The sequence below is a fragment of the Nycticebus coucang genome, chromosome X (genome assembly GCF_027406575.1).
Source record: "Nycticebus coucang isolate mNycCou1 chromosome X, mNycCou1.pri, whole genome shotgun sequence".
In the NCBI taxonomy this organism is placed as follows: Eukaryota; Metazoa; Chordata; class Mammalia; order Primates; family Lorisidae; genus Nycticebus; species Nycticebus coucang.
The window spans coordinates 166,515,199-166,531,897 of record NC_069804.1 but is presented as its reverse complement, the minus strand read 5'-3'; the positions used below and the strand labels follow the sequence as shown (position 1 = coordinate 166,531,897).

Below are 16,699 nucleotides of genomic sequence, written 5' to 3'. Positions count from 1 at the left end.
GTGGCGAGTTCAAACCCAGCCCCAGCCAAACTGCAACAAAAAAATAGCCGGGCATTGTGGCAAGTGCCTGTAGTCCCAGCTACTTGGGAGGCTGAGGCAAGAGAATCCTCTAAGCGCAAGAGCTGGAGGTTGCTGTGAGCTGTGATGCCACAGCACTCTACCGAGAGCGACAAGGTGAGACTCTGTCTCTAAAAAAAAAAAAATTTGAATAGAATTAGTTTTAAATTCTTTAATTATAGCCAGATAGAAAATGCATGGAATCAAAGGTCATAAACTGACAGGATCCTTAGGGATTACTTTACACACACACACACTCTCTATATTTTTTTTGATTACAGAACTGAGATCAGAAAGGGGGAGGGGATCTTCCCAAAGTTACACAGCAAGTTAGCCACAGAATGAGAACTAGAAACCAAATCTTCTGCTCTCCAGTTTTAATCTATCCGGTTATTTTCAGCTGATTTTCTTTTCCAAACCAGTTTCTTTGGATAGACATAGCTTTGAAATCCAGACCTTCTCTACTGCCAAGCCCACAGAACGTGCAATATTAGCTCACACCCAGATGGTACTTGATTTTGTTTAAGTTTTGCAAACACAACTCCTAGGAGTTGGCCTAACGTGAATACCAGAGTAATGCATAACACTGAAATATTTAAAATACCCCCATGGGTAGGCACTGCACAATAAAACCATATATTTTTCCCCATTGACTTATTATGAACTTGCTAAGCAGGAAAGAGTGTGACTTAGAATTTCAATTGACTGATTTAGTCATTTCACCACCTGTGGGAACCATTACCATTGCAGCATCTGTCTTCCCACAAATCTAGCAATCCCTAACTCCCCTTCACCTAGATTCAAAAATTTTGTCTGGGCTGGATCTGGGAGACCTTCTGTCTTGCCTCTGGATTCTTCCTCGAAATCAACTAGGAAATGTCTTTGCCTTGAAGTCAGAACAGGTTTTAACTCTCAGCTTTAACACTTAGTTGGCTGTGTGACCTTGAGTAAGTTATGTGACCTCTCTGTAAGGACAGGGATGATACTATTATTATATTGATTCTAAAGCACATTTGGAATTTTCTTTACATTTTATTTTTTTATTGTTGTGGATTCATTGAGAATACACAGAACCAGGTTACACTGATTGCATTTGTTAGATAAAGACCCTCTTATAATTGTGTCCTGCCCCCAAAGGTGTACTACACCCTGTTGTTTTTATATTTTAGCATCTTTGAAATCAAGCTGTATCTTGCTAGCAATAGTGTGATGGTTAAATTTGCAGCTTTTATTTTCTTAATAATATATATGATGTCTTGCTTTAAAATAATGTGATATTAATTTCTAATATGCAGAGTTTCCTTGAGGATTAAATACAATAAAGTAAGTATAATGCTTAGCACATCGTAGACACCCATTGTTGCTAGAATCAGTGACGAGAACCAATACCTGGCTGGGTCTTGGGCTTTCTGATTTCACTCACGTGGCTATCAGTACATCAATCAGGGCACTTGGTCTGACACCTAGGTGAACAAGCCTGAGGCTGGCACTGTGCTGAGTGGTTGTCATCAAGCCCTGTACCATTTTCTTGACAACTTGTGGTTGTCATCAAGCCCTGTACCATTTTCTTGTTAGCAACTTCCTGCCATTCAGCCCTGACCCATTAACACCATCAGCTTGATCATATTTCTGTTACCAAATATAGGTAGGGAAATGGACTAAGTGACTTCTTGAGCCATCATCCCAAACTCTCCCTGACTTATCCCAAAGACCTTCTCAGAATCTAATGAGGCTTGTCAGTGGAAGAGTTTTTCCAAGGCCACCAGAATCACAGCATGCAGGGCTAGAAGCCAAATCCACATTCCCCAAGGCCCCACATACTTCCATTTGGGCAGTTGATACTTAAATGTCTTTGAAATCCAAGGATACCAGCTCAGTTCATGTCTGAGAGGAAACACGTTCCTGTACAGAAAAGTAACTGACATTATTTCCAGCATCTCCCTGGCTTTCTTACTATCTCTGGCAACCAGGCTGGCCTCAACTGCAGAGGCCTCATCCCACCTAGACTCTTTCATTTCCTGTCATCCCCCTTAGTGCCCAAAAGTGTGGCTGCAAACTCCATGAGCCTGTTTCTCTGAGGCACTCACATTTACATGTGTCTGGAAAAGATTTTCAACCTTTTTTTATCTCATGGCACATCTGAACCTATAGTTGAACTTCTGTGGCACATTTAAATTATGTTAATCAAAGAAAAGAATTTTTAAAAAATAATATACTTACTGTGCTTGAACTTCTTTTGAAAATAATTTAATTAATGATCTTTTCGAGGCACACCTAACTAAGATTGTCTCACAGCACCCCAGTGTGCTCCAGCACACTGGTTGAAAATCACTGATCTAGAAGTTTGCTCCCTGACCCCTGCTGGATCCCAGTGGTATAGGCACTCTCTAAACTGAGAAAAGGAAGATCCAGCACAGGCCTTTACCTCTGGCCACTTCTAGCTGCTTGACTGCCCCCCAAGAGACTGTATAATAATGGAGTCTGAACGAACTGCTTCTCGACAGTGCATGCCACCCAGGATTCTGCACCATGGCTAACATGAGGCTGGGAATTAATAACTGTGAGTGATTATCACAGAAACTGTCCCCAAGAAAAATGACCAGGTTTTTACCATTCAATCTTAGGAAGATAAAACCAGGCCTAGCCAGTGGGGGGTGGGGGGGAGAGACAAATGATCTAAGAGAAAAGGCAGGGCTCCAAATCCAAAGACATCCGGGAGCCTGATCATTTACCCGTCTCATCTCCCTGTCCCAGAGGCAGGTAATGGGAAAGGGAGCATCTCCATCCAGCCCATCAAACAACTCTGAATCCTATGCTTATGCTAGACCCTCCATGACATCCCGTCACCCTTCTTCTCCACTGTGAGTTTTGCCTCTCTGTGGGTCTCTGCTCAGCCCTCTCTGTGACTTGTCAAGACCCTCCTTGTGTCTCCTGCCATAGCCTCCATTCTGCTTTCTCCACTCACTACTCAACCTCCCCTACCCCAGCCCTGCTTTTAAGAGACCCTGGAAGAACAGAAACCTCATCACAATGCCCTACCTAAACACCATCAATAAATAAAAGTGGAAAACTATTTATCCTTGTCACAGCTGGATGATGAGAACATGGAGGCTTATTTTATTATTCTCATTCCATTTATGTATGTTTGAAATTGTTCATAATAAAACAAATCTCCAGTGGCCCTCCAGGGATCTCAGGATGAAGTCCAAAGTCTTCAGACTGGCATTCAAAGTCCTTCAGTATCTGCTTCTACTGGATGTGACCAGCTTATCTCCCAGCCCTCACCATGCTGTAGCCTGTTTTCCTAACCTCAGCATCCAGCTATCTCCTGCAGCAGCCTATCTCTGCCCATGTACCTCCTTCTTGCAGAACACCCTTCCCCTTTTGTCCTACCTGGAAGAAAACACTTCCTCAGCCGCTAGGGACCCAAGACCTAGGCCCTAGTCTGGGACACTTTTCATATCCTCTCCTACCCAGTGGTGGGGGGGGGTCCTTATTCCTGGTTCCTGCTCAAGAGTGTTTTAAGGCAAACACCGAATATGTGTTTGGAAGAGACCAGAATGCCTTGGTTAATAAAACAGGTGCAATATTTACTTGAACTTGTGCAAGTAGGGTAGTCTCTGTAGGCTTCTGCTTCTGTCTCTAATAAAATGAAGATAATAGCAGTACTTATCTCACAAGGCTGAGGTAACAATTCAGCTGCGTTCTCTGCATCAACAGCTTAACACGGTACCTGGCAGAGAGAGACAGAGACTTACAGAAAGATAGACTTCAATTAAAGAATACGGTAGATAATAATGCAGCCTGTCTTAGAGGAAATGCTCCTAAAACCTACAGGAAAGGCATTGTTGTTTAGCTCTTCCTGGGAGCTAAAATAATTCATGAAAAATCATTGACATCAAAGTCACAATTCCTCTCTCGGGCCCAGAGGCCATTCATACTTTGAAGGGTCTTCAGAAGTCAAGGCCAGAGTCCTGGGCCCTCCTCTTCGGAAGGACTGTGCCTGGGACCTGACCCGAAATCCAGAGACTAGAAATGTATGGGGTTTGCACAAAAATCAGCCCTGGTGACAACCCCCAATCCCTGAGGTCTTGGTGAGCTCTGGGCGCCTGGGGCGGGAACGCGGGGGTGAGGAAATCTGAGGGGGGAATCTGTCGCGGCGCCCCCCACCCGGCAGCCCAGCTCCTCTGGCGCCCGCAGCCTCGTGCGTCACCAGCGCGGGCGGGGGCCGAGAGGAGGGGAGCGCCGCAAGGTGAGGGCACCCCGCAGCCTTAAGACGCCGCGCGCCCCCGCCGCAGCTCAGAGCTCGCAGCGCGGCGCGCCGGCCGGACGTGCGGGCACAGGCACCGGGCCCCGCTCCCTCCGCGCGCGCTGCCCGGAGCGAGATCGCAGCCGCCGGCGCCCTCAGAGGCGGCCAGGACAAGCGCGGCGAGTCCCCAGGGACCTGCACACAGAGCCACCGAGCGACACCTCCAGCAGCAACAGGTAAGTGGCCCTGCTGGGTCCTGGGCGCCGCTGTCCCCCACATCCATGTGGCCCCTGAGCTTGGGTGCCCGGGACGCCCAGTCCGTAGCGGCCCGACAGCTGCCGCACCAACCTACGCAGTGGCCGGCGGAGCGCGCCCTTCTCTCCTTTCCTCGCCATCCTCTCGGCGTCGCCTTTTCCCTCGCACTTTCTCCCGTGCGTTCTCCCCCTACCCCAGTTCTCTCGGATTTTTTCTCTCATCCTTTCTCTGCTTCTCACCCTGTTTTCTTATTCTCTCCCTTTCCGTTTTTCTCTCTCTGTTTCTCCCTCGCAGTCTCGTTCTGTGTCTCTCCTTCTCTTTCACGCTCTCATTTAGTCTTTCTTGTTTCTCTCTCTCCCTCTCCGTCGCTCATCTTCTCTATCTCTATGTGTGTTTCTCGTTCTTTCTCTATTTCTAATGTTCTTTTTCTCTCTGCCTCTCAATTTCTCTCATTCTCTCAGACTCTCCCTACCACTCCAGTACCCCTGTCTTCTTTCTCATTCTCCCCGAGCTCCCCTACCCCCGCCGCCGCCGCTGCCGCCACCGCCGCCACCACCACCACCAAGAGGACTGGAGAATGCAAGGAGGATGCCTACTGGGGGTGGGGGGATAGGGGAGTGCAGTAGGCACCGTCCTTGCATTCTCCAGTCGCTGCCGTACTGCGGAGAAATTAGCCATTTTATCACTAATGCACATAGTGGCCAAGGGGGCAGCTGGTTTCCACAGCAAAACAAAGTCAACGGAGACAGAGATCCAAAGAGACATGGGTCCAGTCAGAGAAAAACCAAGGCGAGGTGTCATAGGAAGGTGGGAGAGACAGATGCACGCACGCACCTACACTCGAAGATACCGAGAAAGTATTTAGCCAGAGCCCTAGGGTGACAAGAGAGTGAAAGACAGAGAAACCCTAGCTCGAGGGAGTGCACACTAGAGAAATAGCTGGAGAAATGGAGAGAGGGGTGAAGCGAGCAGTGGAGCGGTAGAGGCCAAGGGAGGGAGACAGGCAGACAGAGTGACACAGTGAGAACTTGCGCATGGAGAGACAGAACCCGCAGGGGAGAGACAGAGACGAGAGAGGGGGGCCTAGAAAGAGCAAGCACACACGTGCCAGTGAGAGACACAAGGCGACACCCAGAGAACCTGGGAAGACGTGGAAAGCAGAGTTGGAGGGACACGGAGGCTGACGGAGATGTACAGAGAGTTATGCCGAACAGGTGCGCTAGGGACTCGCAGAGATGGACTGTTAGGGAAGTCAGCTGTGAAAATGGGGAGCCCGGGCAGTGTTGGGACGCAAACGCTCTAGTGAGAGATACCAATGACAGGAAGAGACAGAAGGATCCGAAAGAGACGGAGACAAGACTGGGAAAAAGACGAAGCGAGCGCGCACTACGGGGAAAGTGCTTTAGCGGAAGACGGGGGGAGGGAGAGGGAGAGAGAGAAAGGGAGGGAGGCTGGGAGAGGGAGAGAGAAGGGAAAGAGACAGGAGCAACAAAGAGACAGAAAGAGAAGAGAGTGACAGAACCGACAGACAGCGTGCACGTGCTAAGGAGAGACTGAGAAACAGAGACAGAGGGCAGAGTGAGAGGAGGCAGAAAGAATCCGAGAAAACGGCGAGAAACCTACATACACACATCCTGAGAGATACAGGAAAAGTGCGCTAGCGAGAGAGAGTGAAGAGAGAGAAACTGGTGATCATAAACAAGTGGGGACAGAGAGCGCACGCGCATGCGCTAGCAGGAGAGACAGACCTGAGGAAATCAGAGACAGGCAGAGACACAGGCGAGAGATCCGGAGAGCCAGAGAAGGAGCTGTAGCGTGGAGGCCCAGGGAAGGAACTCCTGCAGGGCCCCTGCTAGGCGCGGAAGCTTCCCCTCTCCCTCCCACCCAACCCACCACCACCCCTACAAGGGACTAATCCCTCCCGCACGTTTCTTTTGTCCCCCTCATAGGCACAGAGTGAGGTCTGAGCACCCCTATGCCGCTGGCTGGTGCTCCGGCTGACCCTGTTACAAGCCCTCCGGCTGTCGCTATGACATCCACCTGCACCAACAGCACACGAGAAAGCAACAACAGCCACGCGTGCATGCCCCTCTCCAAAATGCCCATCAGCTTGGCTCACGGGATCATCCGCTCCACTGTGCTGCTCATCTTCCTTGCAGCCTCTTTCGTTGGTAACATAGTGCTAGCGCTTGTGTTGCAGCGTAAGCCGCAGTTGCTGCAGGTGACCAACCGCTTCATCTTTAACCTCCTCGTCACTGACCTGCTACAGATTGCGCTTGTGGCCCCCTGGGTGGTGGCCACCTCCGTGCCTCTCTTCTGGCCCCTCAACAGCCACTTCTGCACTGCCCTGGTTAGCCTCACTCACCTGTTCGCCTTCGCCAGCGTCAACACCATTGTCGTGGTGTCCGTAGATCGCTACCTGTCCATCATCCACCCTCTCTCCTATCCGTCCAAGATGACCCAGCGCCGTGGTTACCTGCTCCTCTATGGCACCTGGATTGTGGCCATACTGCAGAGCACACCCCCACTCTACGGCTGGGGCCAGGCTACCTTCGATGAGCGCAATGCCCTCTGCTCCATGATCTGGGGGTCCAGCCCCAGCTACACCATCCTGAGCGTGGTGTCCTTCATGGTCATCCCACTGGTTGTCATGATTGCCTGCTACTCCGTGGTGTTTGGTGCAGCCCGGCGGCAGCATGCTCTGCTGTACAATGTCAAGAGCCACAGCTTGGAGGTGCGGGTCAAGGACTCTGTGGAGAATGAGAACGAAGAGGGAGCAGAGAAGAAGGCCGAGTTCGGGGGTGAGAGTGCATTCCACAGCCAGGATGAAGGTGAGGTCATGGAGGGCAGCATGGATGCTGAAGACAGCAGCATGAAAGCCGAGCAAGGAAGCGTGAGGACCAGTGAGGGAAGCATGGAGGGTAATGAAGGCAGCGCCAGAGGGGAAGAGAACAGGATGAAGGCAAACAAGGGCCAAGCAGAGGTCAACCAGTGCAACATCGACTTGGGTGACATTGACATGGACTTTGGTGAGGATGACATCAATTTCAGTGAGGATGATGTTGAAGCAGTGAACATCCCAGAGAGCCTCCCACCCAGTCGTCGTAACAGCAACAGCGACCCTCCTCTGCCTAGGTGCTACGAGTGCAAAGCTGCTAAAGTGATCTTCCTCATCATTTTCTCCTACGTGCTATCCCTGGGGCCCTACTGCTTCCTAGCAGTCCTAGCCCTGTGGGTGGATGTCCAAACCCAGGTACCCCAGTGGGTGATCACCATAATAATCTGGCTTTTCTTCCTGCAGTGCTGCATCCACCCCTACATCTATGGTTACATGCACAAGACCATCAAGAAGGAAATCCAGGATCTGCTGAAGAAGTTCTTTGGCAAGGAAAAGCCCCCCACAGAGGATAACCACCACGACCTGCCTGGAACCGAAGCTGGCACAGAGGGTGGGATCGAAGGCAAGATCGTCCCTTCCCATGATTTTGCTACTTCGCCTTGAAGTTAGCTCTAAGGCAAACCTTGAACTGTTCACAACACAAAAACAAGAGCAGCTTTCTTCTCAATGGACCACCCACAATCCCATTAATACCAATCCATACCATTTCAGGCAAAGGTATTGCTCACACATCCTTTTCACCACAAGCTACGTAAATATGTGGAAATGGTAGGAACTGGGGTATTCCCTTTAAACTGTGCCCCTCCAAGCATGGACTTGAGGATTCTGACTGGAAATTTCCCTTCAATGATTATCAGGCTCAAAATTTCTTAAGGCAACAAAAGGGCTATCCATTTTGGACCTGTACTTGGTACTGACTGTCGCCTCAGAGCTGCAACATGCCAGTGTTAGCTCTGAGGGAAAAGAAAGATGATGCCTGGGAACTTTAGGACTTTTCAGCCCTCAGGTTAGAAGCTTATGGAGCAGAGATACAGCTTTTATGCTCAACCGAAAGAAAAGCAATGGACCAAATCATTCTGGAGCCCAAGAAAACAGAAGCTAATGGATTGATCAACATATGAACCAAATTCTGAACTGGAAAGCCTCACAAGCTGGTGCAAAGACTATCCTGCAAACTAAGACAAAGGGCATTGTGCAGTATACCAAGAAGGTTTCTAGACCCCCTAAAGGGATCCAGAAAAGGGGAAGGGCATGTATGAAATAGGAAGTTAGTCCAAGGGAAAAGATAGAGAAACATCACACATCCATGGGGCTAACAGTTGACTCTTTTTCTATAAAATCCTGGGTTGATGTATGGGTTGAGACTGCAAATGGAAAATTGTCAATTGACACTAAAATATTTTCTGTCTCCTATTTGAATAATAGTGGGACAGAAATCCTGTCACTATTTTTGAATTTCCCCTTTCTGACTGGGAGTCTCAGAATTCTCCAGCTCTCTGACAATCACTTATGGTTTATTTTGTTTTGTGAAATAGGCCTTTTTTGGTCAAATAGTATTTTCAGAAAAAAAAAAAAAAGAAATTCAACTAGAAGTGGCCAAATCCTACAAAACTCACACTACCAATCGAGAGCAAAGTGACCATCAGAAATATCTTTTGGGTCTGTGAGATCACAGGCAAGAAAACGGGATGGTTTCACAATACCAGGCAAACATCTGACCTATTCCAAACAAGCCTAAAATCAAAGGATTCCACTCAAACATGTCCCAATTATTACCGTTGAAATATAGCATTGTGCGAAAACCATTACAATATCTAAATTATCCCTAGGGTCAATACATAGGAAGATTTTTCAAAACCCAAACCCTGACGTCACTTTGGACAGGGATATACCTGTGTATTTCTAAGTACACAGGCCATATCTACATGACCAAATAACATGGAACTGAAAAATAGTCAAGCCAGTGTTTATGGTCTTCCTGAAGACCAAATTAAAGCAACTGTATAGCCAACCAACTGTTTGTACAGAAATCCACTTTTAATATGGGTGGAGGGAGAGAAAGCAGCATTTGGTGGAAAATGGTTAATCAAGTGGTTGTGTGATTACCATGTCTTTATCAGAACTCAAATTCCATTTATATAAATGCCCAGCTCATTTATATTTTATCTTTTCCTCCTCACAGATTCCAACATGAACTTCTCAAGGGGGAGCGGTAAACAGCAATGTTATGGGGCTGTGAATAAGTCCACATGGGAATTTAGGATTTCCATGATCAGAATTTAGAAAAAGAGAGGGGGTAGAAGAAAGCAATATCAAGCTGACTTGTCAAATCAATATGTCCACAAAAACCCCATTCCAATTCCATTCATTTGGAACTTGTGGTAATTCAGACAGGGCATAGGGGCTGAAGTTTACCCTTGCACTACATTTATTTTTCTACAGAAATGTATAAAGTGAATTAATAGTCATGAATTTATTGCCGAGCTCTTGTACCGACCTGTCCTTAAAGGATAACTGGGTGGAGAGATGGCCTATGGGATGGATCCTCCTATGTGGGGAGGGATATTGCCTTACAAAGTCTGTCACGGTCAAAAGCATTTAGGGTAGCTATAGCTTGTCCTTTAGGTAGAAATGCTTACCTGGATAGGAAACCAGATTTCAAATCTAAGTGTCTCCAAACATTTTGTTAAAACTGAACTTCTTGTTTTATTTTTAAAGCTCAATCCCTTCAAAGTGTATCAGAGAAAATTGTTTGCCAAAATCCCAAATCAAAATGGAAGCAGACCTGTACGAGTATGGTAAGTCCATTGAACCGCACACACAACATTCTCCAGGGGAACCGAGACTCGCTGCTTTCCTTTTTTAAGTTCCTCTTTTCCCTATTTTAGTCATTGTCCATTATTTTGGTAAATTGGATTCTTCAAAGGTGAAGACCTTTTGAAAATAGGAGACTGGAAAAGAGGACTTTTGAATTAAAAGCATTCTGCTTTGATGACATTTTCTTCTTAGTGAACAAGAGCCTCTGGTTAGCTTGGAGATAACAACTACTTCAAATTTTGTGCTATTTTGAATAAAGCACTATCAACTTAATGAGGTTTTACTGCACATACTGTTTTGTCATTTGAAAAATCTGAAAGCACACAAAAAAGTCATCATTAGCCTCACAGATCCTCATGTGCAATAGCTTTCCCTAAATGTTTATAAAAGATATATTCTTTTGCCAAGGCCACTTCATATGTGCAGTAAAAAATCCCATTAAAGTACAGGGGCCAGACAAACCAGACTTTGAAATGATGTAGTTTTAAATTTAATGATTTCCTTATTTAAGAATAATAGAACATCTTGCTTGCCGTGGAGTCGCAGGTGCTTTGACTAACACACCAATTTCAACAAGCTTGGGAAGACAGTAATAAGGAGCCAGCCCTGGGCTTCCGTGACTTCTATGATGCGAGGGTCCATCTCTAAGACACCACACATGCCAACTGCTAGGAAGTCCTGTGCACTTCCAGCTCCCTGCCTACCTCTTGCCATCACACCCACTGCCTTCACCTGCCTCACTCCCACTGCCTCTGCTATGCTGGCCCTCCTGGAATAGTCCCTGCTTGAAGCTCTGTGCGCTCCGCACTCCCCATCCATCCCTTCCCAACCCAGAGCTGACAGATTTATAGGGACCTGGGGCCCATGGAAGCAGGGAAAGAGAGAGCCATAGGAGTGACCAGCAATTAAAAGTATCTTTCTGTCTCCTCCCCAACTCCAATTCAATTTAGAGATGATGGAATACCTACTTCAAATGTAACAGGTAAGGAAAAGTGCCATTTTATGATTTAGGAGGAAGTAGGCCCCTCATTTCTTACCAAAAAAGCACCTGATGAAACACATCTTTCGGGGGGGGACACAATTATTTCAGGAAAAAAAGCTAAAGAATCTTTTACTTATAAAATGATAAGGTGCCTAACATTGCCTTATTTTATACATAATTAGCCGATTAAGCTAGTATTCAAAACATTTTTTTCATGCTAACTGAAAAATAATTTACATGATTAAACTAGGCTTTCTTTCTTAGACTTTACCAAAAAGCTCTTAAAAGTGTCTGAAACACATCATTTGGAAGAGAAAAAAAAATTATTCTTCATTTGGTAATTTGAACTAAGATAAAACCCTCAGGGGTTGTTGGTATAAAATTAAAAATAACAATATAAATGACTAAACTGCATTTTTCTCTCATAACCACTGTAACCCTGTATTTTGAGAAAAAAAATTGAAAGTATTTTCCCCTCATGTCTTTTCTGTTGTATTCCTCTTTAAGGCAAACCCCAAGCTGTCAGAAGAGGTTTCTCTAAGCAAAATGTCCTTTCCTGCTAGAGCAGGCAAAAGATTATAGGAACAGTTGGCTGCTAGCCAGTTGCCAAGATAAGGAGAGAAAATATGGTCAGTCATGGCTTTTAACCCTCTCCCTCCTTATCTCTGTCTCTCTCTTATTTTCTATGGGCTGGACTGGTGCTCTAGGCCCTGCAAAGCCCTTCTAAGCTTAGGCATGAGGAGACAGAAGCAATGAGCTGGAAACAGCAGACTGGAGCCTAAAACCCCAAAAGAAGAGAAACCCTCATTATACATTCTTTTCAATTAGTTAAGAACAATCTCTTCCTCTACTGCAAATGCCCAGCTAGCCTAGAGCAGTCTTCTGCTATAAGCAACTAAACTGACTAGAGGAAGAAACAGGAGAGCTAAAATCCACTGAACTTGGCCACCGACTGCCACTTTACTGGCAAGTTCATTGCTCTTTGTTAAGTGGAATAAGAATCCTCAAGATAAATGAAGCTTGCCAACAGGAGTTAGGCATTTCCATCATTGCCTCCCCAAGCCTCCATATCTCAGAGTACACACACCAAGGGGAAACCACAGTAAGATGCACACTCTACAAGAGGCTTGCTATGTCTGAGGATTATTATATCTCTCTTGTTCTAAAATATAGACAAACACAAGATTGGTTTTAGTTTGGTGCTTCAAATTTGAGTGGATTTTCTCCCCTTTTCATCTGTGATACAACTTTAGTGTTTAAAGTTTGGTATTTTTGTCTTGTTTTAGTGGTGTATTCCTTTTTGTAGTTATTCTCCTAAATGTAAGCTGTAACTGTATATAAAATGTAAGTGTTCCTGGAGATAAGGTGCTAGATATTAGATTATATGTGTTCGTAGATAGTGTTATCCTCAAAAATGGGTAGTCTCTCTTTCTCTCTCTCTCTCTCTAAAGTTAGTTAATAAAATGCATGCAGAATTCTGTGTGACCCACATCTGGGCCAGTTTCTGAAGTAGAACATAGTACATGTGTTTTTTAAATTTCATTTTTAAAGTGTATACTACAGGATATGTAAGATGGCTTCAAGGTAGGGTGGTGGGAAATGGTGCCTTTCAATTCCTTAAATCCCTGGTACAGTATATTATAGGGGAGAAGTTATTTCGATACAGTTGGTCATTAGTGTGAACTAATCTTCTTGGCTGAAGTTCTCGCTGGCAGTTCTCCATGACAAACTTGGCGCTGGTATGCCTGTTTTCTATTCACTCAATGTATAGAATGCAAACTCAAAGAAGACGATCCTTTCCCCATTCAAAAACAAGGACCCCAGAATAGGCTATTGGAGTCCAGTTAATGGGATGAAAAGCAAACTGCACTCTGAAGACCCAACCAGTACCTGACCCGGAACTGACAGGATTCACATTTAGCAGATCCACAATATAACCCAGAGAAAGGCTGCCCTGTTTTTTTCTTTGATTAGTTGTCTGAGAGATAAGATGGAGAACGGATGGGCAGCTAGATAGAGAGGAAATGGGACTTCTCTGGGGGTCGCAGCTAAGGAGTTTGAGAATTAGAATTATATATCAATGGTATTTGCATCAGATAAGAAAAGAGAACTGTGAGATGAATTTAACATAGATCTTAACAACAAAATATTACAACTAGAAAACTAATATGTATATAAATACACACATACACCCTCATTAAATCATTTCTAAAACTGCCTTTAATACCAAATTTAATGTGCTGAGACTGAAAACAATAGAAAATTGGGTTTAGTCAATAAACAGTTCTCTTTAATATCTTAAATTTTGAATCTGTAAGTTTCATTTACCTTTTAAAAAAGGATTTGTAATTTAAAAGTGCCTTTTCAAAGGATTGTCAAACTATAACACAATCCTGGGGCCCAGTTCCCATTGGCACAACTTACCTTCAGGTGCACAAGAGGGGTGGGTTTTATCCTCCTCCCCTCAGCAAGAAGAGAAACCCCCTCATACACCATTTCAAATTCATAAATGAATACTGTTACATGAGTCAGTAGTTCCAGAGACTCTGCTCAAGGCCAAGGTTTCATATATGGGTTGGTTTTGATTGGGTACTTTCTAGAATGGTTACAATGCATTTTTTCTTGCTGACAGGAATAATGGACTCCTGCTGAGGAATGCAGAGATATGTTTGTAATTTAAGTATTATTAAGTAATGCTTGTGTTTCTTAAATAGGTGCTGTTAATCTGTCCTTGGTATATTCTTCTTAAATATGCTAAATAAAGTCAAATTTTACGTGTGCATCTGGTTATTATGTCAAGCTCCTTGAGAAAACAGCAAGAGAGACACATAACTAGACCTCCATCCCTTCTCTTGCTTGAATGGAGGCAGGGGATAAACAACTAACTGCATTCCAAAGTCGAATGAAATACATAGGCTCCAACATTTCACATTCTAATATTCTAATATAAAGACTCTGATTCTATGGTGAGAAGGAAGGAATGGTCATCAGGAAGGGTTTGCTGGGAAAGGCACCTTTCCTGGTCTTCTATAAAATGAAAAGGATTTCAAAGGGGGAATGGGGGTGGGCAGAGAGGAAACAAGGGGCAATATGGTCTGTGGGGCTCTCCAATGTCAAATTATAGCCCAAAGGCAAGGAGGTTTGAGCAGGAGGAGGGAAGAGAATGGCCTTTGTTTTTAGGAAATAGTACTGTCCAGCACCCAGGTCACCGCCACTGGGCTCCAGCCTCTGCTGCCCTACCAGTCTGGCCCAGGTCACTTTCCTCTGCATGACTCAGCCAGCCCGGCCTAGTTCCACACTCACTTCAGTTCGGCCCCAACTCCCCAGGTTATAGAACAGGATTGCAGGAGTACGTTCCCTCAAGCCCCAGTTTTCAGAAAATGATTATACCTCTAAAGCAACCATCGCATGTGAAAACACAGTACACAGATGAGATGGGTAAACACATCTAAAACTTAAGAGCCCCTAGTTCCTCTTGAGCCCCTACTGGTAACTCCTCTTCTGATACTCTCATTGGTAGTAGTGCAAGGAACTGCATGCCTGGTACTTCTGAAGTGATAATCATGGACCCACACTGGGAGGCGCCGGGAGCTATTTAGCCCCATTTCAATCAAAGTAAAGTGCTCTTCTCCATTTCTCACTCCAAAATTAAGCTAAAAGCTAACTTACACACTATTTCAAGATGTTCAAAGATGGCTGCCATGAGACCTAGAAGTGGCTGCCTTCACCTTCATCCATGATGCCCCATCCAGGCGATGACATTTTCCTGCCACAGAAATAAATGTGCCTTTCTAGCAAACTACTGTTGTCAATGCAAAGAGCTACCTATCTGGGAGCCAATCCAGTGGGAATGTTCCCTGAAGCTCAGCATACCACTGCTTACTTCAGAGTATTTACAGAAAAATGGAATTGGTTCTAATGGGCCTCATAATAGCAGTTTCTTCTCTCAGGGTGGGTTAAGGGCCCAGGCCTACATTATAAGACCGAATGAGAAAGGGTTGAGGGGTTCTGAAAATTCACTGTACTGTCAAGAGACTTTCTGTAGCTTTCTGTACCCACTACCTCTTCCACCATGCTGCTGTAGATGCCAGACCCATTTGCCACCAGTCATAGCCCTGACCCTTCCAATATAGACAAAGGAACTTCACTGGCTTATTTCCTTCCTCCATGAGGCAACTATTCAACTCCTACTCCCCCTCCCACACTCTCTGTCACAGTGCAGCTCTCGGACCCTGCCCCTCTTCATTCCAATCTTCCCTCAAAGGGCAACACAACCTCTTTGATCCCTGCACACACACACAAGTACTCTACAGCTTAAGGATGGCTTGAGAATGTTCATGAACTGGAGGGTATGTGTAGATACTCTCCAACTGTTTTCCTAAATGAGACCTATATTTATCAATAAAATTTATCATAGAAAATATATAGTTTTGATGACTGCTCCCCCCAAACTACAAGCTGGAAGAATATTTCCAATATAATTTCCCAATATTTGGGGCGTTGTGACACCTGACTATTGTTCAGTCGAAGCAAATAATCCTAAGAAAACTGACTACAAAAATGTCTTATCTACACACAGCTAAGTCAGATTTGAACATTCTCAGCCTCCAAAAGAGAGGAAATAGAAATAGACAAGTAAGAACCAGAAACTTACAGACTTAATTGAGTAATAAGACAGCTGTAGCTGCTACTTCACTAATTCTATATGCTAAACCAATGTACGTTTTTTTAAATGCTCACCCAGATACAAAGATGTAATATAGTTTATGTAATTGGCTTCAGTTAGAAAAATGCAGATTTTTCATAAGATTTATTTGATAATACTTGTGATAGAATAATTAAATGCTCTGAATAATATGTGGGAGAAAAAAGGAAAAGAAAATTTTTTTTCATCTGAAATACCAGTGTACTCAACTTTAATTTTAAAAAGAAACATACCTCCCATGTTCCAATTGCTTTAAATCTTTGTATAGTATCTTTCCAAGAAAATTACAGTAAATTTCTTTCCCAACCTGTTTTCTTCTTCCATACAATTAGTATTTTGTGTCGTACAAACTGAGGCCAGACAATGATATTTTGCATTTACATATATTTAAAAATTATGTAATTGGGAGTATACATATATGTCTATTGATGTTCATATAAACATATAGATATTCGAAAGCAAGGATGATGTTTCTTGTTGCCTTTGGGAAAATTGCTTAGTCGACTTTCAACACAGTGTAGATTTTAGTAATAAACCAGAAGCAGGAAAAAAATCCAACTGCTCCTGAAACAAAATGAAAAAAGATCTTTGTTAACCAGACATTACACAAATGAAAGTAGCTTTCTCAAAAACACAAAGCATGTCAGCTCTGAACTGGGCTACTGATTCTCCAAATCTCAAGACTTGCACATTATCAAATAGAAATCACCAGGCTCTCTTGCTGAACAAACATGA

General features: G+C 44.6%; 2 protein-coding genes across 2 annotated transcripts in view; one reads left to right on the top strand and one right to left on the bottom strand.

The window, feature by feature from the left end:
- Positions 1 to 4,404: 4,404 nt before the first annotated feature.
- GPR101 (G protein-coupled receptor 101) lies at positions 4,405 to 14,027 on the top strand. Its single transcript, XM_053579891.1, has 2 exons — positions 4,405 to 4,542; positions 6,511 to 14,027. Exon 2 carries the CDS (start codon positions 6,537 to 6,539, stop codon positions 8,061 to 8,063), a length of 1,527 nt encoding a protein of 508 aa, XP_053435866.1. The 5' UTR covers positions 4,405 to 4,542; positions 6,511 to 6,536; the 3' UTR covers positions 8,064 to 14,027.
- A 2,408-nt stretch (positions 14,028 to 16,435) lies between these two features.
- Positions 16,436 to 16,699, bottom strand: part of LOC128577361 (transmembrane 9 superfamily member 2-like) — a 143,264-nt gene continuing 143,000 nt past the window's right edge. The window contains exon 17 of the mRNA XM_053579573.1: positions 16,436 to 16,528. Within this exon, the coding sequence (XP_053435548.1) occupies positions 16,461 to 16,528 (68 nt within the window). The 3' untranslated portion in view covers positions 16,436 to 16,460. The remainder of the gene's footprint in view (positions 16,529 to 16,699) is intronic.